The sequence below is a fragment of the Cloeon dipterum genome, chromosome 1 (genome assembly GCF_949628265.1).
Source record: "Cloeon dipterum chromosome 1, ieCloDipt1.1, whole genome shotgun sequence".
Taxonomy (NCBI): Eukaryota; Metazoa; Arthropoda; class Insecta; order Ephemeroptera; family Baetidae; genus Cloeon; species Cloeon dipterum.
In genome coordinates, this window is record NC_088786.1 from 11898276 (window position 1) to 11923961 (window position 25686).

The 25686-nt window shown below is 40.0% G+C and overlaps 3 protein-coding genes across 4 annotated transcripts; 2 read left to right on the forward strand and 1 right to left on the reverse strand.

Annotated features, from left to right (window-relative positions):
* The first annotated feature begins 103 nt into the window (after positions 1-103).
* On the forward strand, positions 104-16754 carry LOC135948382 (ephexin-1-like). 2 transcript variants are annotated; one of them, XM_065497649.1, is made up of 19 exons: positions 104-346; positions 4934-5328; positions 6753-7044; positions 7383-7645; positions 8298-8616; positions 9119-9248; positions 9726-9823; positions 12185-12384; positions 12574-12781; positions 12841-13024; positions 13114-13334; positions 13823-13938; positions 13991-14168; positions 14235-14417; positions 14689-15065; positions 15481-15740; positions 15802-15976; positions 16048-16258; positions 16379-16754. In XM_065497649.1, exons 2-19 carry the CDS (start codon positions 4957-4959, stop codon positions 16606-16608), a joined length of 4017 nt encoding a protein of 1338 aa, XP_065353721.1. In that variant the 5' UTR covers positions 104-346; positions 4934-4956; the 3' UTR covers positions 16609-16754. The 2 variants fall into 2 exon arrangements, with proteins under 2 accessions (XP_065353721.1, XP_065353808.1); XM_065497736.1 differs by lacking the exons at positions 104-346; positions 4934-5328 and adding an exon at positions 5755-5828.
* Positions 16755-17866: 1112 nt separating this feature from the next.
* On the forward strand, positions 17867-22928 carry LOC135934455 (probable cytochrome P450 CYP44). The gene is made up of 10 exons (XM_065476253.1): positions 17867-18075; positions 19292-19529; positions 19586-19776; positions 19877-20078; positions 20133-20304; positions 20360-20529; positions 20589-20667; positions 21044-21203; positions 21367-22318; positions 22727-22928. Exons 1-9 carry the CDS (start codon positions 17901-17903, stop codon positions 21537-21539), a joined length of 1560 nt encoding a protein of 519 aa, XP_065332325.1. The 5' UTR covers positions 17867-17900; the 3' UTR covers positions 21540-22318; positions 22727-22928.
* Positions 22929-23374: 446 nt separating this feature from the next.
* LOC135946026 (uncharacterized) lies at positions 23375-25191 on the reverse strand. Its single transcript, XM_065494042.1, has 3 exons — positions 24707-25191; positions 23771-23878; positions 23375-23710 (listed from the first exon to the last, which is right to left on the reverse strand). The coding sequence occupies exons 1-3, from the start codon at positions 24795-24797 to the stop codon at positions 23523-23525; spliced, it is 387 nt and encodes a 128-aa protein (XP_065350114.1). The 5' UTR covers positions 24798-25191; the 3' UTR covers positions 23375-23522.
* Between the last annotated feature and the right edge of the window lie 495 nt (positions 25192-25686).

Sequence of the window (25686 nt, forward strand, 5' to 3'; positions counted from 1 at the left end):
TAGCGAGATCGTGATTAGCGGTGAGCAGCTTGTCTTTCCCCTCCCAGGCTGCGGTAGCCGGATGAGCTAGCGTGAAAAGCGTTGGGCTGTCCAGCCCCACCATCGGCAGGCAGCCCAAGGAGGAAAGGCCGAGCCAGCGACTCTCCCAGTGTCGGGCTTGAGTGTCGTCGTGTCGGGGCGCCGAAATGTTTGCGGAGTGAACGTGCCCGGCGTGCGCTTGCAAATTCAAAACAACTGACATTTGCGACGGGGCAGCTGCCGTGTGTGCGTGAGTGTCCGTGTTTTCTACGCAGCCAAGTGCAAGCCGCTTTTCCGCGATGAGTCCGGCTCTCGATCTTATCTCTTGGTGAGGTTCCAATCTTTTCTCTTTTTGCATGCACGCGCGAAATTATAATGCTGTCGTGTTTGCCCGCTGCTCTCGTCATGACGGCGAAGGACAACGGTGGAGATATTTTTATTACACAGCAAGTTCAAGGTTTCCCAGCGCTGGCTAATCCAGGATGTGTGTTAGACGAATTTCAGACACGAAACCGCGCGGTCGGTTGAGAAATTGTATTGATTGTCAAGCGTCAACAATGATTATAACCTTGATAACGCCGCAATGTGTGTTTAATGACGAACAGTGCCGTATTATTGTGTTCCACGACTTCACTCCACTTTATTCCAGCAAGGTGTGTGCACGGGGAATGCGAACGGGCATTAACGTGCAAGTACTGCAGGCAACCTCAATTCGATCGGATCTGCGCCAGCTAGTCAAACGTGATATCTCGCGTTTCCAATTAGCGTTAACCCGAACAGAACGGAATTTTTAGTCGGTCCTCGGCGTGCGTTAATTTTTTAGAGGAAATCCTAGCAGCTCTTATTGCTATAGAAAGGATTCTCCGCCTGTCGAACGGCAGGTGGAGGAAAAAGGGGTTACTTATGCAACCCGCTTGGCATATGCTCCGCAGCAGCCGCTCTGTTTCCCCCGCCGCTCGGAAGGTGTATTAGTCACCGCGTGATTAATTCAGCAAATACCTTGGGTGAACAAAAAGTGCGAAAGGTGTACATGCGCACCCGTCAGCCTGCATTTTAATGAAGGCTAAAACACGAAAGAATACACAAAATCTGGCTCTTGATGGCTTCACGATGACGCTGTTCGATATCGAATTTAAATTGCGACGGTTGAGAAACACTTTGGGTTTTCCGGGAGAATTCAATTTGAGATCAATCGTTTATTTTAGCGATAATATATTCTTGAAAATCCAAAGATTTAAAATATTTCAAGGAATAATTAATTATAATTGGCTAAAGCGTGCTGAGCCATCAAAATTGTCGTTGAGATAATCATGCGTGCTTCTGCAAGATAAAATTTGAAATTGAAACCAAACCAGAATGTTATTTGTCTTTATCTCTCAAAAGATTTCGGAGAAAATTAACGATTTCGACTAAATCAAAACAGCTATTCTTATTTTGATAAAAAATATATGTACGTTCATTTTATATATTATTCATATTATTATTTATTAAATGCTGGCGGTATTCATTCTAGGACTATGTATTGCTTATATTTTTATTACTTTTTACTTCTATAGACTCATTTCTTTCACTGCAAACTTTGAGCCCATTTTGTCAGTTTTTTTGTATTATTATCAGGATTAACAAAGGTCTGGTCGAATTTTTCACGCGAATTTTTTTGACAAAACGTTAAGTAAACACATTCCAGCAAACAAAAAACCTAACCAGGTGAATCCTTCAAAAACGAATCGTCAGCTAGCTTTCACGCTGAGAACAGCACAGAAAGCTGCTGATAACGCTGCACATTTTACACTTTGTCAACAATTATTGGACAGTGTGGCTAAACAAAAAACGCTTCCTTGTGATAAAGATTACTTTTCGTAATCTCATTTTCACTTTAGCCTTCAACTTCTCTGTAAATTGACCTCGTAGAGAAGGCTGCACTCCGGAGAAAATGCAAACAAAGGAAATTCTGAGCCAACTTTTCAGCTTTTGTCCGCGCCGTTGCGCGGATGATCATCTTTTCAGGATTCGAAGTGCGGCCGGGAAAGAAAGCTTCCAATAGAAAGTATTGCAAGCTGCACGCGCGGCGCAGCATTTTGTTATTCGGCCGCTAATTTCCTCGCAATTATTTGCGGCGGCTTTTCTCTGTATTTGCGTTCGCCACGGCAAAATCGACTTCGAGCTCGCCTGCGCCGTGTAATGGAGTCTAACGTCAGCCTATGGCACACAGCTAGTCAGTCGGTTGAACCCAGCCGCGGAGAGAAGCACTTGAAACCGCGTGTAACTGTAAAAAGCCATCTCTCTCTCTCCACTCAATTGGGCCGTTCCTCTCCATCCTCTCGCTCCCACTTATTATTATTATCTCCCAAGAAAGTACACACACTCGCTGGGAAAATGGGATTTCAGTTATGTAGTGAGAAAAGTGTAGAGCCGGCAGAGATTGACAGAGAGAAAAAAACGACATGATGATAATAAAATTTTAGTACTTGCACTGAGGAAGTGCATAGAAGCCATAGCGACTAAAATAACAAACTTTAATATTGATTCAGCAGCAGACGTGCCGCTTGTTATTTGTTGACAGACACGCGCGGGCAAAGTGAACGCGACAGCGACCAGCTCTTTTGATCTTTGTCGCTGCACTCGATTTGCATTTTATCGCATAACAACCTGTATAACAAACTTCAAGTAATAGTTTTCTATTTAAACAACAATGGCTTTTAATAATGATGTTGATGACGAATGCGTGCCAAGAACATGAAATCTATTTCATTGTGTTTAGCTCCAATGATTAACTTATAGACTAGCATTGAGAGGCACTTGGCAGCTTAATCGGTGGTTTTCGATAAGAGCCGCAGCGTCTAAATTCCAACCTTTTGTTCTAGCTATCATTTTGTGTGCCAAATAACTTTAAACGTCGTCGTGTCTATATTTGATAATCTTTATCAAAAGCCATTCGCGTTTCAAATGTGAACAGGAAATGTATTGTTCCAAAGTGCGATATATTTATGGATTTAATTGCCAATTATAAAGAAGATTTTAAATGAATTATTTATTTTATAAATTATCGGTGTTCTGGCCTTTTTGGCAGCTTTTGAAGACTATACCTAAATACCTATCCTAAATTTTAAATATTTATTTTTTTTATATAGGAGAATATGAAATTGAAAAATTTATAAAATTATTCAAAACAACATAATCAAAGAAATGTTGAATAGATAAATTAATCAGGTCATCGTCTAGTCTACAAAAAACTATTAGAATCCTAAAATGCTCTAAATAAAGCAGTTGAATTTTAAATATTGTATTTTAATGAAACGCCAGACATTTGTCCCAAAAGCTGCTGGAAAGGTGTACAAACCAGTAAGTGGCGAGTCGGCGCGAGCGCGACTCCTAGCCCGTTGAGCTATTTGAGAAGTTCGAGTCACTTAAATCTTTTGCCATCTCTGACATTGGGCAGCCAGTATTTTAGATCAACGAACTGCTCAAATATCTCCCATTGCTTTAACTAAAGATTTTCCAAACAGAAAAACAACGGTGAAATATCTTTAGAATGTACTTAACGACATCAAGTCCCTTTAGATTTTTTTACTTTATTCCTATTAGTGACAAGTCCCTCATCGAGAACCTACTAACTCAACCTTAACTACGCTAAAACTTCGCGCCCCTGAAAAATATAACCACTCTAAACGCTCATTTTAGCAAGTTAATAATATCATGACTCGTCATTTCACAAGATGACAAACAAACCAATCTTATGATACGATTTTGGCATAGGGCCAAACGGATTCATCATTTTATTGCTTCACACTGAAATATAAACCTAAATTTTTTGGCGCAGAGTCTATTACACAGACTTTAAATTGGATACTTTCCTCCGTCTATAATTCATTAAAACACCTTTAAAGCAGAGCGAACTTTTTCAAAAACGAGTGCGCAGAGAACGAAATCTCTTCTCAAAAATGGATGTATTCGTTGAAACACCAAAATTCAACAACTTGTATTACTCGCTGTGATCGTGACAAGCATAATTATACATTGCGGAAAGGTGCATTGGAAGTGGAGTTGAACAATCAATGTATATTATTTTTGGTATTTTTGTTTATTCTTAAACGCTATATTCTCATTGATTTAGTTTCATATATATAATATAATGATTCTTCCGCGCAACACGTGACTATAGATTTCCACCCCATACTGCCTTATCGAAACCTTTATCAGGATTCTCAACTATAAGTTGTTTCTTATTTTTATTTACTTTTTTATAGTTCAAAAATATAGTTTTAAAAGAATTCTCTATCAGTAAATTATAACAATATATCCAATATTTATTTTTGTACAGAGGACTGTAATAAAAAGTCACTTAATTTTTTAATCGGATATACGTATCGTTTTAATTTTATGCATAATTTATTCTTTAAATCCTTATTGTGCATTATTATATCCACACCAGATAGTTTATCAAACCAATACATTTTTCGCTACAAAAAGAATTTTGAATTGAAATAAAGCAACGCGTGTATCTCACAGAAACGTAATTGCAAAAATTGATTGATTTTTGTATCAGGAATTTCATTAGCTGGTGAAAATAAATGTTTTGCCAGACTCCCACAAGACAAAAGGGTTGGTAAACAATGAGCATAACATCGATCATGGAGATGAGGCCCTGACGGAGGTAGTTTTGATTCAATCTATAAAAACTTTTCAACTTTATTATGATTACGATTAGAAATTTCTGTCCAAATTGACTTAAAACAATTTGATCTTCTATAAGCCGGCAAATGATAAACAAAATAAATTATAAAATCGGGGTTTAACTGCCTATTTGTGTTTCAACCGTAGAAATGCAAATTTTCATGTATTTCTCCGCTTCGCTTTTTATACTGTCATATTGCACGCAAAAAACATATTTAATTTTTTTTATTTCTGCTTTTAGAATGAGCGGCCGACGCCGACAGAATGCAGAAGGCTGGCGCCGACAGCGGCAGCAGTTCGCCGACGCGTGCGTCGCCGCGCAAACAGGCGAGCTTCCGAGTGCGGAGCGGCGCCGCGAGTCGACGTCGCGGTGGCGCCGCTCCAAGGGTTTTGCGCGCCTCGTGCACGGTGTCCGCGCTCGCCTCCAAGTTCAACAGCCTCTCGACCGATGAGCCTCGCGTGGCCGTCGTCCGCTCGGCCGCCGCCAGCACCCGCACGGGTTCGACGGCCAAGCGTCGGCCGCCGGTGGCCGCCGCCGCCGTCCCGCTCGTCGACGAGCTGCGAGTTTGCCACGGTGCCGTCAGCCATACCATCAAAATATTTGAGAAGATTGAAAACAACAAAGTCAATGTTGTGGTAAGTAAGGCTTTTTTTGAATAATAAGTTATTGACCAAAAAAGGATGTGCTTTTGTTTGCAATTTTCTGCTGATTCCATCAAAGGATCCAAACACTGATTTAAAAAAAATGAATTGCTAATATGACTTTTCACAGCAAGCACCGCAAAATACTTTTGGTAGGTGCAATTTGTTTTTTTTTTCAATTGTCAAATCATTAAAAACCTGTCAATAGTCTCAATCAATTCCCTAAGAGACAAAATTTTTGCTGCCAGAATAAAATCAAATCGTTAGAAATACCATTCTATTTTTTGTTTACAATTTTTTTATCTATTGAATATTACCAGACGTGTTGACCAAAGGATTTGGAGAGTTTTGAAATTTTCAGTGCTCAAATCAGTGTGAACAAAAGCTCTGATTGGGAAAGGAAATTGTAGGAGGCATTCCAACCAATTAGAACTTACATGTCTATCAAGAATGAGCTCATATTTTTAGTTTATTTTCTCATGTGGTGCAAAGAGGTTTGTAAGATCTATCAGCTCCGTATGTATTGTATTGCCAATTCGTCTGCAATCCTCATCATTTCATTGCTATCAATGAATCAAAGCCAAAATTTCAAATCCTAAATTTGGTGAAAAATGCGTCTAAAACGTGACCTTATAATTCAAACATTGTCAATAACCATTTTAGGAACGCATATATTTGGATACTTAATGGTTTCAGTTAATCGTTAACCATCTGCATTCCTTTTTTCATAGTTACGTTATTGTCGAACTTCCCTTAGAGGGAAACCCAATGCACAATTTTGATAAAAATCCTTAATTATGTAGCGCTACTCCTGATTCGTAAATTTAAATTTTGTAGAAGATGAATTTATTTGCTCAGCTGGCGTCGTCCCCTCAATGTGCATAAGTGGAGAAATAAATTAATGAAATAATATTAAACTTCCCATTATTGCTTAGCATTTAAGATCAGCCGTTACTTCTTTTTTTTGGCCAGTTTGTTTGCACTCTGTAATTAAATGTTTGTTTTCCAAGCACCAAAGAAGCATTAATTGGCATGTCATGGAGAGGACACCATGCAGACACGTTTCTGCGGTGGCACGCGCGACCTGTGGTTTTTGCGGCACCGTTATAATGTTTAAAATCCGCAACGAGAAAGGGCCGACATTTCTCGCCGAATACCAGTATGAATGAATTGCACAAAAATACCAACAGGTTGTTTAAACTTCATCGCAGCTGTGATTTTTCATGCCACTAAATCTTTTCTGCCGACTATATCTTCTCGTAAAAATGTGTCAATTAAGAAGGCCTTTCGTTCAAGTTAAGAATCGCATTCACCGTTAAAATTCCCATAACCGACATTATAGCCTTTTGTCAACACGTACCATCGGCGTATCGAACGTGTTTTGTGTGTGTACTGAGGTATGCTGCGGTGGGTTTCAGGTGCCAAAAGAAAGTGCCAATGGACACTGGTCGGCCAGTCCGAAGCCCAAGGTGATGCTCAAGCCGAGCGCATCGTTCATCAGCCGCAAAGCCTCCGAACTGAGGGCAGTCACCAGCCGCAGGTCCAACCAGGTGCGGCCGACCGTCGCCGAACCAGCGTCTAAGGAAGAGAATGTGCCGACCAAGAATAAAGAAGAGAAAAGCGACGAGCCCCCGCTGCCTCCGCCCAACAAAACGCCCAAACAAGTGCCAAATTCAACATTCCGCTCATATTTACATTCCATAAGCAAAGGTGAGGAGATGCAATTCAATTTATCCAAAATAAGGGGCATTTCAAAAAATTTCCAATGCAAAAACCAAATATATTACGCATTTGTTACAAAATTAATTTTCTTAGACACGTGTAAAAATTAGGGCACGCTGTCAATTGTAAAATGCCATAAAAGATTTGAACTATATTTTATGCTTGTTGTGTAACAGTTTTTCTCTGTTCCAATTTATTTTGATTGATAAATAAATCTCATCACTTTGAAATACGAAGGTTAATTTATGTTCTGAGTATCTTATTTTAATTAAAAATAAAATTTGCTTATTTGTAGAAAAGATAATCAAATGTCATAAATTTCGCAGAGAATCTCAACGGATTGCCTCTCGAAAAAGCCGCTTTGCCTCGTATTGAAGAGACGTCCTCCGCTGTCGACTGCGATTTTAATGAGAGTGATATTGTCCAGAAAAGTGAGGACACATCTTTAGTGGAAGAAGTGTTGAAAGAACTCGAGAGCAACAAGTTGATTGCCGAATGCAAGGTGCGACTGGATCAGTTGACAGTGGCACGGGCGCAGCCTAACGTATCATTCCTCTTCAGTAACTCTGCTGCCCAGCAAACTACGCAGGTAATTTGTCGGATGTTTATAATCGTTTCAAAATTTTTGTTGCTCAAGTGCTTGAAAAATACCAAGCTTAAAAAAGAAAATTGATCATAACCAAAATAAAATAAATAAATATTCAATGCTTTACTTAAAATACTCGATAAGCTTAGGATTTCAAGCTGCGTGATAAGCATACAAAGTTTTAGTTTGGTTGCCGCTCAAAATGTTGGCTAATTAATTCGTCACTTTGACCATTTGGGGTTTCAGGTAAAAGTACACGTTTGTGCAGAGATAAAAAATTAGTTGCATGCAATTTACTCAATTTAAACTAACTTGTATGAAAATAAATTTATTAAATTAATGGAAAAAAATATTGGGTGTAAATTTTTCCCCCGGCAAAACCATTGAAATAAAGAATGTTGTGCGAAAATTTAAAATTTACCATCTATATTTTGTTGATGTTATACGTATTCTTGTGCATCATATATTTGAAATTTATTATTTTGGAGGATTTGTTTGTTTGGTTTTCAAAAATATCCTGAAAGAGTAGCCTGTATAACTGACTTGAAAATTCAATTATCTTGCTGCATGTCCAGTGATCAGGAAAATTTCTTGTGTCTGTGTTATACTGAGCAAAATATTTTTTATCAAATTTTGAAATTGTGATGTCGTACAGATTTTGGAAGGTGCAACTGAGTCGTGGAGCTCCGAGGACTACGACGACGTCTACTCGTTCCAGCCAGTGGGGCAAGACAATAAGGCTGAGTTGGATGAAGAGTACGACTACCCTCTGCCGCAAGGCGACCAGGATTACGACGATTGCGGCCCCGTCGGCGAGGGAATCTACGAAGACACGGCCACCGTGTACGAGTCCATCGGGTCGTGCGCGCCCAGTTACTTTGAGAAGAATAGTTTGTACGGCGGAATCGAGGCGCTCAAGGCTGGATTAATCAGTCCTGCCTATTCCAGCCACTCGATCGGCTCCAGGGCAGAAAGTGAGTCTTCTCCGCTCAGTTTGATTACTCGACGTTTACGAGTGATCTTCAGGCTATTAAATATGGATAGGCAAGCAGTCAAACCGAAAAGAAAAAGTCTCCAGCTCTACTTAGAGGAAGATTCCTCTTACTCGGAATATGATCTTACACACTACGAGGATACCTCAGAATTTTCAAAATTTTTTAAATAAACTAATGTCCATCAACCCTTTTACTTTTATTTTATTTGTTTTATTTTTATGCAAGTGATATATGTATAAAAATGGTGCTGTGAGAGTACAGAATAAATATATTTTCAAAATTTTGTTTGTCTGCGTTGATATTTTTTTCATATAAGAAATTTTTGCAAATCGTTCCTTGAACAGCCATCAAAATTCATCTTTCAGAATGCACTAATATTTTGTCATCGTCAATGTCTGGACCTATTATAGTTTGGATTTAAAAGTAGACTAGTTTTCGAATGATACTTCTAGGAATTAAATAATCTGCTTTCCATAAACAGCAATCAGCTGTAACGACGGCCGATCAGACATTGAAGTCGGAAGCGAGACCAGCAGCAGTGATGTGTGGGTCGACCTGGATATCTCTGAACCTGAGGAAAAACCGGCCAGACTGATCGAAATGACGCCAGTGTGAGTCTTGTTTGTAAATATAAAAGTGCTTCCTGTGTGAATCAGCTCAATGAGAATGCGCATGCCAATCAAAAAAAGAAGGAGGTAGTTAGGCAGCGCTCGGGGGATATAATGTTACACACTTTTCTTTGTGCTTATATATGCTTCATAACTTCACGTGATAAAAAATACTCAATCAGATGAAATTTTTGTTGAGAATATCATCTGCTTAAAAATATTGATAGCGAATAATTTTTATAAAGGTGTGTCACTAGCTGAGTTTTCTGATAATTTTTTTTTAAAACAGAAGTTTTGGTTTTCCCACTCTTGTTGATTTCTTATTCATATACTGAAAACAATATAATTTACAATTATTGAAAATTGATCAAATAGCAATGGATGGCAAGCAGTGTTACTTCATAGATACAAAAATTAATTAACGTGCGACGAATTTGAATAAGCACTTACCAGAAAACAAATTTTAACCCCTGTTTGCAGTTATCGTGAGAAAGCAAAAAACAGACGCAGTCCGAGTTGGTCGCTCAAGGTTCGGCGCCAGTGGACCCATTCAGCCAAAAAGAGATTTATCAACTACAGTGAGTACCGTGTCTTAAATTTTTCCACCAAGCTAGAAGTTTTGGAATTTTCAAATGGTTTAAATAATCTTTTTTAATTTGGAGCATTCAGAGATTACACATTGAGATGTTACGCATCTCTGAAAATCTAAAATGGCCTTCCAATCCAAAGCTACGTTTTGCTGCAAAAGAGTTAATAATATTGTTTTTTTCTAAATTTATATTTTTCGACAGATTTTACAATTTTAATTGCAGTGAAACTGTAAAAACATCAAAGAAACGATAAAGAAAATGGTACATCTTCAGGTTAGAAATCAGACTGATTGCATGCACTGATGGCAACAGTACAGTAAAAACTTTCCTAAAATACCTTAGTATTTCTTGTAAAAATGATGATGAACGAAGAAGACGAACTTCAATAATGGGTTTTATTCCTTATTATTTATTTGACTTTAGCATGTCAGTGTTTCCTCCTCATTTTAAGGTGCGAAAGGTGGATAGCCATTAAAAGGTTCATTCAGCCCACCGCCTAAAAGCGACCGCTCTCGCATGTGGGCTCCGATGAATGGAAACGTCGGTGGAGTGGAGTGCTGATTGCGAGGGCAATTGCGCGCGTCAGGTGGAACAGCCAGACGGGGGCTTCCTCGTCGAGTCGCTCGTTTCCCTCCTCCACAGGGATCGCGCAGCGTGACCCACTTGCACAGCCAGTCTCTATACAAAACTCGCAACCAACCAGTCGACTTTCAGCTTGCGAGCAGGCAGCGCAATCGGCAAGGCTGCGTGTGCGGCGGTGAAAGTTTTTTCCTCGATCAGACTGTGTGTTCGATGGCCGGCCGAACGTGGCGCCGCCGCGGCCCGCTGGGCCCGACCGTCGGCCCAGCATCGACGAGTCCGGCCCAATGAGGCACATCAGCGTCAACGGCGTGTCGTCGTCGTCGGCGTCGTTCGGCACTGCCACCGCGCCCCGAAGGCCGCGGCCCACGGTCGTCGACAAAGGTTTACCTGCTTCCCCCTCTCCCTGAACGAAAGGCGCACACACAATCTTAAAGCTCTCTCGAAATTCGTTTGTGTGGGGAAAGTAATTAGTCGTTCTCTCATCTTTGTGTCTCATTGAAATTCAGTGCAATTCGCACGGACGACAAATTTGTAATTCATTTTTATACTTTCTCCACGGCTGATGTAAACAAATTAGACAGCGGCCGCTCTTCGAGGATTAACGAGATTGCGTCTTTGGAAGAAACTGAAAGCAGCTAGTCTGTGCCAATCTGTGTGGGTGTCACTTCATCGCTTACATCTGCACATTCCAAGCAGTTTTGCAATCTTCGAAATTTATTGTCGATTCGAAACTCTACACCTTTTTAATTTTATTGATGAGATGAGTCATTTTGTAAAATTACATCTCATTACACTAATTCGAAATTCAATTTCTCCGTCATTATGCCATCTCATTTTCCTCGTAGAGCGCGTGCCAAAGACAGAAAAATTAAAAATATTGCGTAATAGCTCGGGTGAAATTAGATGATAATGTTGGGCGTGTGCCTTTCGTGCAAGAGAGACGGCCTTTTGTTTATTTCTTTTTCCCTGAACGGGTTTTTCTGGCGTCGCAGTCTTTGTGGACACACGGCACTCGGTGGTTTGCTTTGTGCTGCCTGAAGAGCAGGCGGAGGCGAGGCCGCGGAGGCCGGCGCGGAGGCGGCCACCGGTGGTGACCTTGAGGCTGCTCGGGGAACACCGCGAGACGCAGGAAATCTGCGTTTTCTTCAAAGAAGGTAGATAGCCAGCTATTTGGATTTGGACGACGGCGCTCTCATTTCGCCTGGTGTAACAAAGAGTATCACGCAGCTTTTAACATGCGCCTCTAATCGGGTTTTTACTGCTCGCCGTACGACTCACGCATTCGCAATCGGCTTCCTATTTTATTATTTACTCGCATAAGTGGTTTGATTGTTTTGCGTTGAGCGAGCGCGAGGCATTATGCAAGGTGCGGAAGAATTCAATCAGATTTCGTCGCGCGCCGAGCCGAGCGAGCTTCCTGGCTATGGGCGGCGCATTGCACTTGTTATTTCTCTGGAGAAAATGAGGATGCATCTCTCTCTCTTGATCTACATCGGCGTCAAACACAAAAGAAAATGAATGAGCTAAGCGAAACAGCTTTTTAATTAGTCGGCTTTCTGTATATTGTTTGCGATAATTGTATCGCTTAATAATCCATTAGCAAAATTTGGATGGATGGAAGAGCCTACTTAACTGAATAAAATTAATGCTTTTGTAATTGAAGTGAAGGGCAACGAGGAGATTTTTTTTTACAAAATATGATGCTTTTTATTTTGTGTATTAATTTTTTCTGTGATATGACTAAAAATACTTTCTGCCTCTATCCAGGCCCCTCAAACAGTGCCAGCGATGACAACTTGTACGAGCCTCTTTACGAAATGCTGCCTCCTCGGCAGGGCGCGGCAAAAGAGGTGCCGACAATTGCTCCACCACCACCCCCGCTTCTAGATGAAAATTATGACAGTGATATAACGGACTCCAGCTTCGATTCCGACTCGGATGTTAAGCTGGAAAATGTTACACTTCGGGTAAGTAAAAGTTCTAAAAGTACAAGTGTAGAGCCTAAATATAATTAAGCCATTAGAAAATTTAAATTTATAACATTGTCTATTTGCGTACTTTTTAAAATTAAATGAGATGAAAACTAAAAAGAGCTTACAGTTACTTTCTTTTTATGGGCATTGGACCTTGCAACTAATGATTTTCATTGTTTGCAGCGAGATGAAGTGCACCTTCCGGAGCTTCCACCTCCACCGACCGGCCAGACGGGTGGCATCACCAAAATCGCTGAAGCCGCGTCCAAGAAGATGAAGGACATCAAGCGCACTTGGAAACGCGGAATCAGCGACAAGTTGCGTCGGCTGAGCACACCCAACCCGGCGGCTATTTATGAGGCGCAGCAAAAAACGCTTCAAGAGATTTCAGGTTAGATCTTGTGAAGAGTTTTGCAACATTTATTGCTTACTGTTGACCTTCTATTGCAGTTGCCGAAACCAGCCCGCCAACCAAAGAGCCGACCAAAAACAAATACTGGACCTTTAGAAAAAATAGCAAATCGGGCCAATCGCCGCGGTTTTCCACACAGAAAAGCACCGACTCATCCAGCAGCATTTTCTACGTCTCGCAGGAAATCGAGCCAGTTGATAGACTGGCGGAGCTTATCAACAGGTTTGTACTTTTTGAGTTAAAATTTCCCACCAATCAAACCTCTTGTCATTTTTTAATGAATTAAATTCACGTCTCTGTTAATTTTCTAGCTGCCACAGACATTCGTCTGGTCCTTCCAGCAGCTCAGCAAGCCTGGAGAGCGATGTCGGACCAAAGCGACACAGCAGTAGCATCATTCGACCCAAGACACCGCCTCCGCCACCCCCGACCGAGTCCAATTACAAGAGGCTGAGCGAAAACAGGCCCAAGGAGATGTACGCCGAAATTGAATTTTCTAGTCTAGAGCAGCACAACAGTTTCTCGGAGAATGGTGAGAGGCAGAGATGCTTTCTTATTATTTTTTCGATATTATACCAGTAAAATCTAGTTTGTAGTAAGTATTTTTTTAAACAAAATGAATACACGGTTATATTATTCATGAAACATATCTTTTAACACAAAGTTTTATCAGTCACGCTCCAACGTTTTCCGTCATATCTCCTGCCCAAGTAGCCATGAAGGAGCGATTTAGGGAGTTTAACTAAACTTTGTATCATCACTGCTCAGCACTTTTCGCTGAGTAAATTTTACATCGCATCAATTATGATTAAATTAGGCGACTCAACCAAATTTCCCCTCCTCGCGAGCTTTTGCTGTGTTGCATTTTTAGCTATGCCATATATATTATTTTTATTGTGCGACGACGACTTAAATTGGCCTTGAAGTGTCCGTCGCGCAATATATTTCTAACCAAATACTTTGACAGATTTATGGAAAATTATCCACAAAGATAGTAAAACCGCAAATCAATTGTTACAGATTCTCAAAGCCAGAAAACCGAGTCCAGTGAAGAAATCGCGGGCAACGGGAAGGGTACTTCGGCCTGCTTTGAGGACGAGCCGCTCTACCAATTTTACGCCGAATCAGTTCTGCAGGTAAGCCCGGTTTGATCCTCTCAGCTATGCACGCTTAACGGACTATTCACAGGAGGCACAGAGGCAGCTGAACGAGGAGTCTGACTCTGACGGCTACGAGGAGATCGGCGAGAAGATGATGATGCTGAGCTCAAGGCCGAGCGCCATGGAGCTGATCAAACCGCACGCGCACACGGGTCAAAGGTCGCTGTGGTGCGAGGTGCCCGACGTGATCAACAGCGGCGTGCTTGGTACAGCGCTTCTCACAACCTTGAACTCTGCGGTCTTCTCTAAACGCAATTCCTATTTGCTTGCAGACCGACTGAGTCAGCAGCAGCGAAAGCTGCAGGAGGCTAAGTTCGAAATCATCACCTCGGAGGCATCGTACATAAAGTCGTTGAACGTGCTTATCATGCACTTTGTGCTCTGTCCCGAGCTGCAGGACGACCTTGTTCTTTCGAAGACTGATAGAGATATTCTCTTCTCTGGCATAAGGCCAGGTGAGGATCGAGAAAATTAAAAAAGTTAAAATTATGAAAATGAATAATTTTCTATTTTTTTAATTTTTAAAGTTAAAAAACGTTTAATGTAATATAGGTTTTATAAAATCTTTTAAAATTTTTAAATACGGTTTTTTTGCGATATATCTGCAAACTCAATTTTTTGATATTTTAAAAGGGGAGCAATTTAATGTGAAGTCAGAATTTTTAAATTGCTTTCAGCGTGAAATTTATGAAATTTAATAAAACCAATGAAAAATAATATTTACAGTGAAATCCTGCTCGGAACATTTTCTGTCCGACCTGGAGAAGTGCTGGCAGGACAGCATCCTGCTAACCAACATCTCCAGTATCATGGAGAAGCACGCAGCCAAAAACATGAACGTCTACATCAAGTATTGCTCACAACAAATATACCTGGACCGCACGCTGAAGCACCTGCGCGAGACTAACGCGTCGTTCGCCTCCGTGCTGAGCAAACTAGAAGGCCACCCCGAGTGTCAGTCGCTGTCGCTGCACTCGTTCCTGATGCTGCCCATGCAAAGGGTCACGCGCCTGCCGCTGCTCTTCGACGCCGTGCTGCGACGCCTCTCAGCCAACTCAGACGAATACACCTCATGCAAAAATGCCCTAATGATGGTCAACAAGGTATTTAAAAAAATATTATTTCAATGAGAATGGACAATGGATATTTTTTTGGTTCTCACGTTGAGAAAAATCGATCAAAATCGCATTAGGTATCCGCATACCATAAAAAATGGGTTGCTATATATATATATATATATATATATATATATATATATATATATATATATATATATATATTGGAATTTACGTTTTAAACGCACAAACTTAGCTTTTGGTTAAGATAAAATAAAAATTTGATTTTTTTTGCGATGTGGGACATATAAATAATACTGTTAGAATTTATGAATTTTTAAACGTATGGGACTAATTTAAATAAAAAATGAACAGCTTTCAAGCAGACTTAATTTTACCTCGGGAAGGAATTAGAGATTTTTTTAAATGAGGCGTTTTAATATACTCCTCGTATTTGTTTCAGTTGGTGCAGGATTGCAACGAGGAAGCGAGGAAGATGGAGCGTATGAAGGAGATGATCGAGCTGTCGCGGCAGCTCGAGTTCCGCAGCGAGATGCGCGCCGTGCCGCTGATTTCCAGCTCACGCTGGCTGGTCAGGTCGGGTGAAATGACGCAGCTGCTGACAAGGGACGAAGCCAAGCTCACCTTCGGACGCCGCATCGCCAAGCAGGTTGTCAATGTCTTCCTCTTCACGGACCTGCTCGTCGTTGCCAAAAAGAAAGGGTGAGTGTTTGGATTTCGACGCAACGAAATCAGTGCTGACGATAAGTGATTTTCTTGGCAGAGATGAAGGCTATCACGTCATCGACTACTGTGCCAGGAATATGATTGATGTGGTCAACCCTGAGGAGTATGCCGAGGGCACCATCAATTTGCCGTGGAAAATTCACGATATCTCCTCCAAAAATATGCTCATTCTCACGCTTTTGCAAAACCACGAGAAAAAAACTAACGAAATGGTAAGTTGATAGAATGATTTTTTTTTAAACAATTATTGCTGATAATGAGCTAAAATAATTCGTTGCCTTAGGTTCTGTCTTGCTCGCTTGAGTCAGACAAGCAACGCTGGTTGGCCGCTATCACAACGCCGCAAATCAACCAAAACAACTCAGAGGAACGGGTTTACGAGTCGTGGGACTGTCCGCAGGTGCAGGCTATCCACGCGTATGTCGCCCAGCAGCCGGACGAACTGTCACTTGAAGTGGCTGACGTCGTTAATGTGCTCAGGAAGCTGCCTGATGGTGCGTCTCTCGAACTAGAATTTACTGAAAAATTCAGATATCATTCAACAGTAAATTTATCGAGCTTTAATTAAAAAATATTATATTTAGTTTTTAAATATTTTATCTATTAATTTTCAGGTTGGTACCAGGGCGAGCGGATTAGGGATGGCGAGTGCGGCTGGTTCCCCGAAAACTACTGCAAGGAGATCTTGTCGAGCCACGTGCGGGCGCGCAATCTGCGGCAACGCTACCGGCTGCTCGCGCTCACCAGCGAGTACATCGACGTGCAGCGCAAGGCTGCGCGCGTCGGCGGCGCCAACTCTAGCAAAATCAAACTCACGTCCAGTGAAAAACTAGAAGTACACTAACACTCAGCCATGCTCCAAACACGCTCCATTTGGTTAGCCAAGCACGTGATTCTCTGGAAATCTGATTAAAAGTTCAACATTAAGAGAGTTTATAAATTAACATAATATTTGTGATTAAAACCTTAAGTGTTAAGTTATATATCTAATATTGAGCATTTTATTTAATCTTCACCAACATAACGAGTGTGAATATAGGGACAGTCTGCTGTCGCCCGTGGTGTAAACTTGCGGAGCCTCAATGCTAACAATTGATAAATAACGATTTTCCCATTTCTTCACGTTCTTGCAGAAAGATCGCAGGACTATTATGCTCTAAACGTATTTGCCCTGGTTAAATGAGGAAAGCTCAAAACAATTATTTTCTGTCTATAACAGCTTTTATCATTCCTAAAGATAGAAAACTAATCAATAATTTGACCTTAAAAATATTGACTCTTATTAAGTTTCCATTTTGCATGCAACTTTCTTTACTTAACATAATTTCAAGTTTTTGAGTGGAGAGCGCGGAAATTATCTTGTAAATTGTTGCTTGTCTAGGTTAGAAGAAAATATATAGTTTAAATGACCGAGTCAATCAATAGTCTGTAACGTTATGAATTTTGAAAGCGTGCAGAAGGTTTAATATTAAATTCAAGCGCAGTCGGAATATGGTAAAAAAGGGATGCATCGAAGAAAACGTGAGAGCAGAAAGTATTATGCAATATAGACACCAACTTGAGTTATATAATGCAGATGAGTAATAAGTTCAAAGTTGAACTTGGAGTCGACCGGAAAAGTCAAGCGCGCGGCGGTTGCTTATCTTTCATCTCAGTTGAAATCTCTCAAATGAAAAGCAATCTCCGAAAATAACTTAATTAATATTTGGGTGAGTTTGGGATATTAGAAAACACAAATTAAAAAAGACAAAGATTTTGATTTCTATTGTTCATTATAATGAACAATAGAATACAATAGTATTACTCATCCTCAAACATATTGAGCATACTAATGAATAAATTTTGTTGATCTAATACTATGTGAGACAATGCAATGTGAAATTTTGGTCCTTAAATGGTCAATTAAGGGCCTGAATCCAAAAACAGCCGAATTGGCACGATCTTGCAACATGCGTGAAAAATAAAAGCGTATGGCAATTTCAAAATTGCATGAACTCTTCATCGAGAGGCTAGTGTAAAAGGTCAAGGATTAGATAGAATAAAAGTGACAAACAAGAAAAGCGATCAAATGCGCGTGGAACAATAACTCTATGGATAAGAAGGCAGCTAGTGTCGTCCCCTCGGTCAGTCTTCGTCATGGCGTTGAGGAGCTGCAGGATCCTGGTTTCGGCGCCGCAGCGACGATCCTCAAGCGCCCTAGCCTCCGTGTCAGCGCACAATAACGCCGAGCAAAATGTGAAACCGTATTCTAGCATCCCTCAACCCACTAAATTGCCGATTTTTGGACACACTCTGCTTTACAGTGCATTAGGTTCGTATAGAAGTTTTTGCTTTATTTTAAATATGGAAAACACTGTAGTATTTTGCAAGTTAAACGTTTATTAAAAACGAGTAGAATGATTTTTTAGACGCTCCCATTTTCGAACGCAAAAAACTTAATTAATTTATCAAAGTTGAAAGAAATTTGAGCCAGAATAGGAACAAAGCTGCGAGAGTTTTTAGTGCAAAGAAGGTAGGAAGCATTTAGAGCGTCAATTATTAAAACAATCGCTTTTTTTCTTTTTTTAATCGAGACATTTCCAACTAAAAATTTATAGCGCTTCTTATTCGCTTTTCCTTACCTTTGACATAAGTTTGGGACATATCATTTTACGCTCTTTTCTGCTAATTCAAATCTATTGTTTGTGCAATTCGATTTTAAATAGTACTCTAACTCGCTACTTAATGGTTTTGGTTTTAACACCTTTTCAACATGCGGGGGGCTAACTTCTCTAGATGTGTCTAATGTTTCGCTCGAATAACTCAATACGGTTAATACTAAAAGATAATTATGTAAAAACGGTGTGACACGCAATTTCTGGTCAGAAAAATGAACCCAAATCAATGCTGAGCCTAGTTTTCCCATGTTCTATATCCATTTGCGTTTTTTTCCTTTCCACTGGTTTTAAGCTATCAGGAATAAATCTTAAGTATATTAATTGCAAACGAAAATAAAAAAATCGTGTTATATATATTAATCCTTTTTCCGTTCATCAGTCTTTCTACTTTGAACCAAATGAAAAATGCATACATGCAAATTTTTAGGTGGTATGTACTATAAATTGCATTGTGAAGTAAGAAAAGAGACTCTTGGGCATAATTATAAAGCAGCTAAAAATTTCAACAATTGATTTTGTGGTACGCATACAGTGTTCAAATAAATACATATACAATTAAATTGTTAAGACAATCCTTAAAACATTAGAAAAATTTACGGAAAATTTGATGGGCCTTCTACAGTGTAGACAGACTAGAAATTATTTAGGTGTATTTCGAAAAAAAAATGACGTTTTAGTAATTCTAATTAGAAGTCTTGAGTTTCTTAATGCTCGCTCGGCTGCTCTTTCTCCATCCTCCATCCATATATGAGCACCAGATTTTTTACTCAATCTTAAGGATTGGAGAAATAAATGTTTTTATAATTCTACGTCCCACTTTCGAGCACAGATTAAATGCAAGGTTGAAAATTAGGTCGAATCATATTATAGGTCCTTACGATATCAGCAAATACCTAGACGCTCTGAAAGACATGCACCAAAAGCTAGGACCCATATTCCGGCAGCAGCTGCAGGGCGGCGCCCAGGGCGAGGTGGTGCACTTGTCCCACCCTGAGGACATCAAGAAAGTTCTGGCCGCCGGAGGCACGACGCCCTTGGTGCCGCCCATCCAAGAGGGCTCCCGCCTCTATCGCCTGATGAGGGGCTACGCTGTCGGTCTTGGAAACATGTACCTCCCGTTCAAATTTGATTATGGCTTAAATATGAAATTGGACACTATGACAGGAATGGCAAAGAGTGGCAAGTAATGCGAAAGGCTTCACAACAGCAACTCCTGAAACCGGGGCACGTTATGCGGTTTTTACCCAGCGTCGAAGACGCAACGCAGAGTCTCATTGACGAGATGCGCACTCGCAGAGACAAGGAAGGTGTCGTGGAAAACATTTACACGCTTATTGCCCGATGGTATTTAGAGAGTGCGTATACCGTAATATTTTTAAAACCAAATTTTTATTTATAGATGAATATATAGTAACAATTAATAATTGACTATACTGTAAAACTCTCAAATTGCAGTTTCTGGTTTGATTGTGTGCGAAAAACGCCTCGGCGCTCTGAATGGCAGCGTTCGGGATCAGGAAGAGGGGTATGAATGCGTGCGGGCCAACATCGAAATTTTTAAGCTTAATTCCAAGCTAAAAGTGGCGTCGCCGCTCTTCAGGGTCTTTCCGATCTCCACCTGGAGGCAGCTGGTGCGCTTTGAGGACACCCTCCATGAGTAAAATATAAAAAAATATGTTGGGTCCTAATAATCCAAGTTACTTATTGTTAGTTACATAGAAAAACATCTAACAGATGCACTGAGAAAAATGGAAGAGCTTATCAATGCGGGAGGACTGGAAGGGAAATATGAATTTTTAGCAACAATGTTGTCTAGAAAAGAAATCACTCGAAATGACATGTTTTTCTTCGTGCATTCCATGTTTTCGGACGGACTCGCAACGGTTAAAACTAAAATTACTTTGGAAACAAAATGTTTAATGTTAAATGTTTATTCAGGTTCCATCAACAATTCAAAGTTGCATTTATAGCCTGACAAAGAACCCCGATGTGCAGGAAAAACTGTATCGCGAAATTCAATCGCACGGATTGTCCATCACAAAGGAACTGACCCCTGAAGTGCTGGACCGCTTGAGCTACACGAAAGCTGTCATCAAAGAGACCTTCAGGTGATCTTGCTAGAAAAGTGTTCTGAAATGCTGTCTTTACTTGTTACTGAATTTGACAGAATGTTCACGTTGGGCTCTGAGGTATCGCGAGTTTTACCAAATCGAATGATACTCAGTGGCTATGAAATTCCGGCTGGGGTAAGTTCATCAAGACATTAAAATTAGTTTTAGAAATGCCTGTGCTTTTTGGAGAGATGAATGAGCGAGCAGGCCAAACTCTCGTCTGTGCGCCTTGCATGCTGAAGAAACTGTGCCGCCACACAGCTCTTCCAGTTTAAATGGTCATCATGCCTATTTTAGACTCATTTTATTTTTATCATTCTCTTTTTAAGCAACTATGTGACATCACGTCACATATTAACCTTGGTGAATTATTTTTATCTTTGCAAGGAATTTTTATTACTTTTTTACTACTTCCTCAAAAAAAAATAATAATAATAAATAACAAATAAATAAATATATAAAAATCCTATAAAATCTTACGGATCGTATGATAAATATTTTTAAATTCCAGACTGTAGTTGATGTTAACAACTCGGTGTTACTTCGGAACGAAAAGTACTTCCCACAGCCGGATAAGTTCATTCCTGAGCGATGGATGCGCGGCGACGACCTGGCTTCAAAAAATGCATTCCTATTGACACCCTTCGGTCACGGCGCCCGCATGTGCGTTGGTAGGTAACCCTGATTCAACTTCGTGGATTGAAGAAAAAAGCATTGGTTTAAAATTTAACCAATCTGGCTCGAACAGAAAAATTGCCTGACAATGCGCATTTGGCAGCTCAAAGAAATATTACAAAGAGAAACATTAAAAAATATTAGTTTACTATCAAACAGGTCGACGCTTTTCGCAACAAGCCCTGCACGCCGGACTGGCCAGACTGGTGCAGCGGTTTAAATTTACCGAGGTGGAGAGCGACGCTGATCTTGAGTACGGCCAGGTGTACCAAACCCTCTTATTCCCAAACCGGGAAATCAGGGTGCAGATCGATTACCGACCCCAAAACTAACCACGAGGCTCCTGAACGATGAAAAGACTTGTATAATAATTTAAAACAATATTGTTCTGCTTCCGTAAGAAATAAATAAATAATTTCATCTCCTATGTATTTTGCATGTTTTACATAACATGCATCATATGGAACATAAATAACTCTGATATCAGATTTTGAATCGAGCAACAACAAAGCAAATAAAACACATCTTTGAAGTGCTTCCAAGCATGCAACCACGCCAGTGCCTTCAAAGACGAATTTGCATCTTGGCACACACAATAACCTCTGATTGGCCGTGGTGTGCACGCGTGAAAAAATCACGCGGCCTTGCCGGTATTAGCGCCAATGATAAAAAAAGCGAGAGAGAAGATGCGATCAAACTGACAGAGCCGTGGTCGGTTTTTACGCCAAAGCGGCTATTTTTCTTTGTTTTGATGTTGATGCGGTGCGCGCGAGAAAAAAAGGAGAAGATTCACTGCTGTGTGCGCGAGAAATAAGGAAGAATGGGCCGCCGCGCGGTGCCCTTGAAAGCGGTTGTTTAAAAGACGCGAGTGCAATTGCTGCTCGTCACACTCGACAGCCAAACACCAACATGCACAGACTTGTCGCACTGCTCGCCCTGCTGATGGCCTGCGTGGTCGCCCTGACGATGGCCATGCCGTCGCCCGATGGAGAAGACGTCGTCATCCAACCTGCTGAACTGGTCTTCGAGGAGCACCTGCCCAGCGACGGACAGCAGAGCGACAAGACGCTGGCCAAATTCGTCGAAGAGCTGCTCGCTCTCAGAAACAAACGTAAGATTAAATTAACAAGAAATATCACTGTAAATTTATTAAAACCACTGCAAAGATTTTTTTGTTAGAAAATAATTAAAGATGGTTGATAATTTTTTAAAGAAATCATTTACAAACCGAAACATTAAAAAACTATTTAAATTTACTACACTAATATGTTTCTTAAAATAGTTATTCATAATCAAATCGCGTAAAATAAATATTTTGCTAACAAAAGCGTCTCTTTTGTTCAGTCGTTACCTTTTCAAAAATTGGTAGTGGGTCAAATTTAATTTTTAATGGTATTTATTTTATATCTTCTAAAATATTTTTGTAATTGTTGCGACTGAAGTTATCTTTTTTCCTTTTCAAGTCATGTAAATATGTTGTTTTTTATAAGTTTGTAACGATTTTTTGTGTGTGTTTCAGCTCTGTAAACTGCTCAACTGACACTGGATCAGAATGAAGATTCGACTCTGGTTGTGAAACTCCCACAAAATATTATAAGAGCATTATGTATTCCTTTACAACAATACAATTAATACTGAAAAAATGAAGCGAGTGTGTGCAAATGTTTCTACGAAATGTGAAACTGTTTAATTGCTAGAAAAATAAAAAAGTAAACAAAATAGCAACAGCTTCTTTAATTAAGCACCTCATTACTAAGCTTTGCTTAATTTTACCACGGTACCAAAGCAGAGCGCAGTTATTATTTTCTTATCTTTTGTAATCTAACACAGCGTAATGATTGTTCCTTCTCACAAACGCAGCGTGAGTAAATCGCTTTGAGCGTAAACAGAGAGACGCGCGTGGAGAGGGACACGCAAAAACCAGAATCACACCCAAAATTGGAGACCAAATATTTTGAAAGCTTGTTATTAAGTGAATATAATATATCTCCTCCCATTTTTCATTCTTTGCGTCTTTAATTTGGCAGTTGACCTTGGAGGAGCGTCTTCAAATTCCTATCACGTCTATTTTCAGCTCTCTTCCTGGTTGATGACGATCAGAACTGACGAAAATACCCATTATAATTCCCCAACTTAAAAAGTGTTTGTAGAAGTAAGAGACAGAACACAATTTTAAAGAAAAAATTTATGCATAAATTAACTCGTACAATTCAGTCCCAAAAGTGCACTGCTGCTCTTGAGGTTGACATTATACATAGAAAAAACTGATGGATATACTTTTGTGAAAAAATTTGCGCAGATCGAGATCTACCCGATCAATAGTTGTTGCCGTTGAAAAGATTGAAGTGGACCTTGGAAGCGGGAGGACCACGTCGTCCCTTAGGCTTTTCGTAATGGTAACCCCCGTTGTCGTCTATGTCGGATACGTGCTGCACCGGTCTCTGCTGCGGTCTTTGCGGCTCCTGCTGCTGTTGCAATCGGTTGCCTCTATCGTCTAGGTTTGCTAAAATATTAAAATTAATGAATCTCGTATTGATTATTGAAATTTCTTTCAGGCGCTCACTGTTTGATCGGTAAAATACTCTCTTGCTAGTGTCGCCATACGTGTAGTTAAAAAAGAATTTCCTGTCGTCAGGGTAGTACTCACGAAACTGATCCACGAAAGGTCGATCTGCAACGGAAGCGTGAAAGGAAAATAATAACTTCTTCTTATTTTTTTTGCATTAAAAATCAATAAAAAATATTACTCTATTGGCACTAATATTTGACAATATTTCATATAGTTTATAATACGAAATTTCGTCTGTTGAAATAAGGGAAATAACTAAAAAATGTCCTGAATTTAAAATGATAATTTCCATCTCGACGAGTAAAAACTTTGCACTCTGGATTTTAAGGTACAAAAAGCAATATCTCACCAAAAGGTTACACAATTATTGTGCTCTCTGTTGAGAATATTATTTATTGATATTTTTGTAGTGAAATTGTTTGCAAAGAAATTTTGATATGGAAAAAAGAGCTGTTAGTGCACTGGCTTTTCCTTTCTTTCATCTACGATATACGATACATGAATGAATATAGTTTGAATTTAAAGAAATGTTCCGGATTTCAGAAAGTAAAACAAAACTTTTAGTAAAGCAAAAAAATTTTTAAAAATATTTAATGTTATAAAAGCAAATGCTTTGTGTCTTCGTGAAAAATGCTCTCGACAAAAAATGAAAAAAATGACCAGTAAAAACCGGCAGCAAAAACAAAAATAGATTTACGAGAAATAAAACGCCAGAGGAAATAATTCGGAAAATTTAAATGCGAAATTTCCCATGGGAGTGTTAAATAGTAAATATGAATGAAAAATGTTTAGTTTTTTCAAATGAGACAATCTTGAGAGTTTAAATGAAGGCCTGTGATAGATTCTAATAATTATTATTAATTTAAACCAAAATAAGTTTTATCCGCCTGCTTTGCGGCATTACTGAGAGTGAAACTGAAACGGTCTTGCCTTGCGGGCGCTGCTGCGGCATGGAGGAGACAATGCAGACGGTGGCCAGCACCACGACGGCGGCCGCGTGCGCCCAGGTGGACGTCAGCATCTTGGATCGCTGCTTTGGTGGTTGAACGACGAATGGCGCCCTGTTTGCTCAGGCCACGCAATAAATAGAGCTCATGCGGCCCCAATTGTGAATTCAAGGATCGCACGACTGCACCCCTGGCGATATTGCCGCGCGTGCATGCCCATTTGCGTAATCACGTTTCCTTTATTCGCCTGCGAAAAACGGTCAATTTGCGTGGGCGTGAGGTCCGCGGCTGCTCGATTTGCGTGCGGCGCGTGACGCTTGAACCCGGATTCGCTACACATTCGCAAAATATTTTCTAGCAAAAAACAATTTGATTAATGTAATTTGGTACTAAAGCCACTTAGCGTGCCAAGCAGCTGTCAGTCTCCGCAGATGAATGGCGAAGCGGAATTTGGACTGTTACAGCATTTTGACAGATTCGAGTTAACGTGCTCCGGTTGCATGTAATATAGTTATATAATACAAGGGCACACAGACGGGAAAATAGCAGTATCGGCCGGTCATAACAATAAATGGAAACTGCTTGAAATGAAGAAACTAGCATTCTTCACAAACTTTTAAAGAATTCCAATTGCTTATTTAGTGGATAAGGCAGGGTCTGAGGACACCTATTTTCCCTGTTAAACCTGCAGGCAGTTTTCTAATAGCGAAAGGAACAAAAGATTTTAGATGCATTAGTTGTAGACAAAAGGGTACGGTTAACAATAAATTTTTATGGAATATTAAGTCTTAATATAGTTCAAGTTTTCGATTGTCCGCCGTACTGCTAAGTGTGTACAAAAAATAAATCGTAAATTTAATTCTATCTTAAACTTTTAGGCTCTTTGATAGGAATAGATTTAACTGCACCTTGCTGATGGCTTTTTTGAGTTACACGAAAAATTACATCCAGTTAATTCTCACT

Excerpts from the sequence above, each read along its gene's own strand:
- LOC135946026 (XM_065494042.1), bottom strand. The coding sequence starts at position 24,797 with ATGCTGACGTCCACCTGGGCGCACGCGGCCGCCGTCGTGGTGCTGGCC. Across the intron at positions 23,879-24,706 it reads GCCGCAGCAGCGCCCGCAAG|ATCGACCTTTCGTGGATCAG; the intron begins GCAAGACCGTTT and ends CTTCCGTTGCAG. Across the intron at positions 23,711-23,770 it reads AGTATTTTACCGATCAAACA|CAAACCTAGACGATAGAGGC; the intron begins GTGAGCGCCTGA and ends TTAATATTTTAG.
- LOC135948382 (XM_065497649.1), top strand. The coding sequence starts at position 4,957 with ATGCAGAAGGCTGGCGCCGACAGCGGCAGCAGTTCGCCGACGCGTGCG. Across the intron at positions 13,335-13,822 it reads CAACAGTTTCTCGGAGAATG|ATTCTCAAAGCCAGAAAACC; the intron begins GTGAGAGGCAGA and ends CAATTGTTACAG. Across the intron at positions 13,939-13,990 it reads ACGCCGAATCAGTTCTGCAG|GAGGCACAGAGGCAGCTGAA; the intron begins GTAAGCCCGGTT and ends GACTATTCACAG.
- LOC135934455 (XM_065476253.1), top strand. The coding sequence starts at position 17,901 with ATGGCGTTGAGGAGCTGCAGGATCCTGGTTTCGGCGCCGCAGCGACGA. Across the intron at positions 19,530-19,585 it reads GCTGTCGGTCTTGGAAACAT|GAATGGCAAAGAGTGGCAAG; the intron begins GTACCTCCCGTT and ends ACACTATGACAG. Across the intron at positions 20,305-20,359 it reads TTTCGGACGGACTCGCAACG|GTTCCATCAACAATTCAAAG; the intron begins GTTAAAACTAAA and ends ATGTTTATTCAG.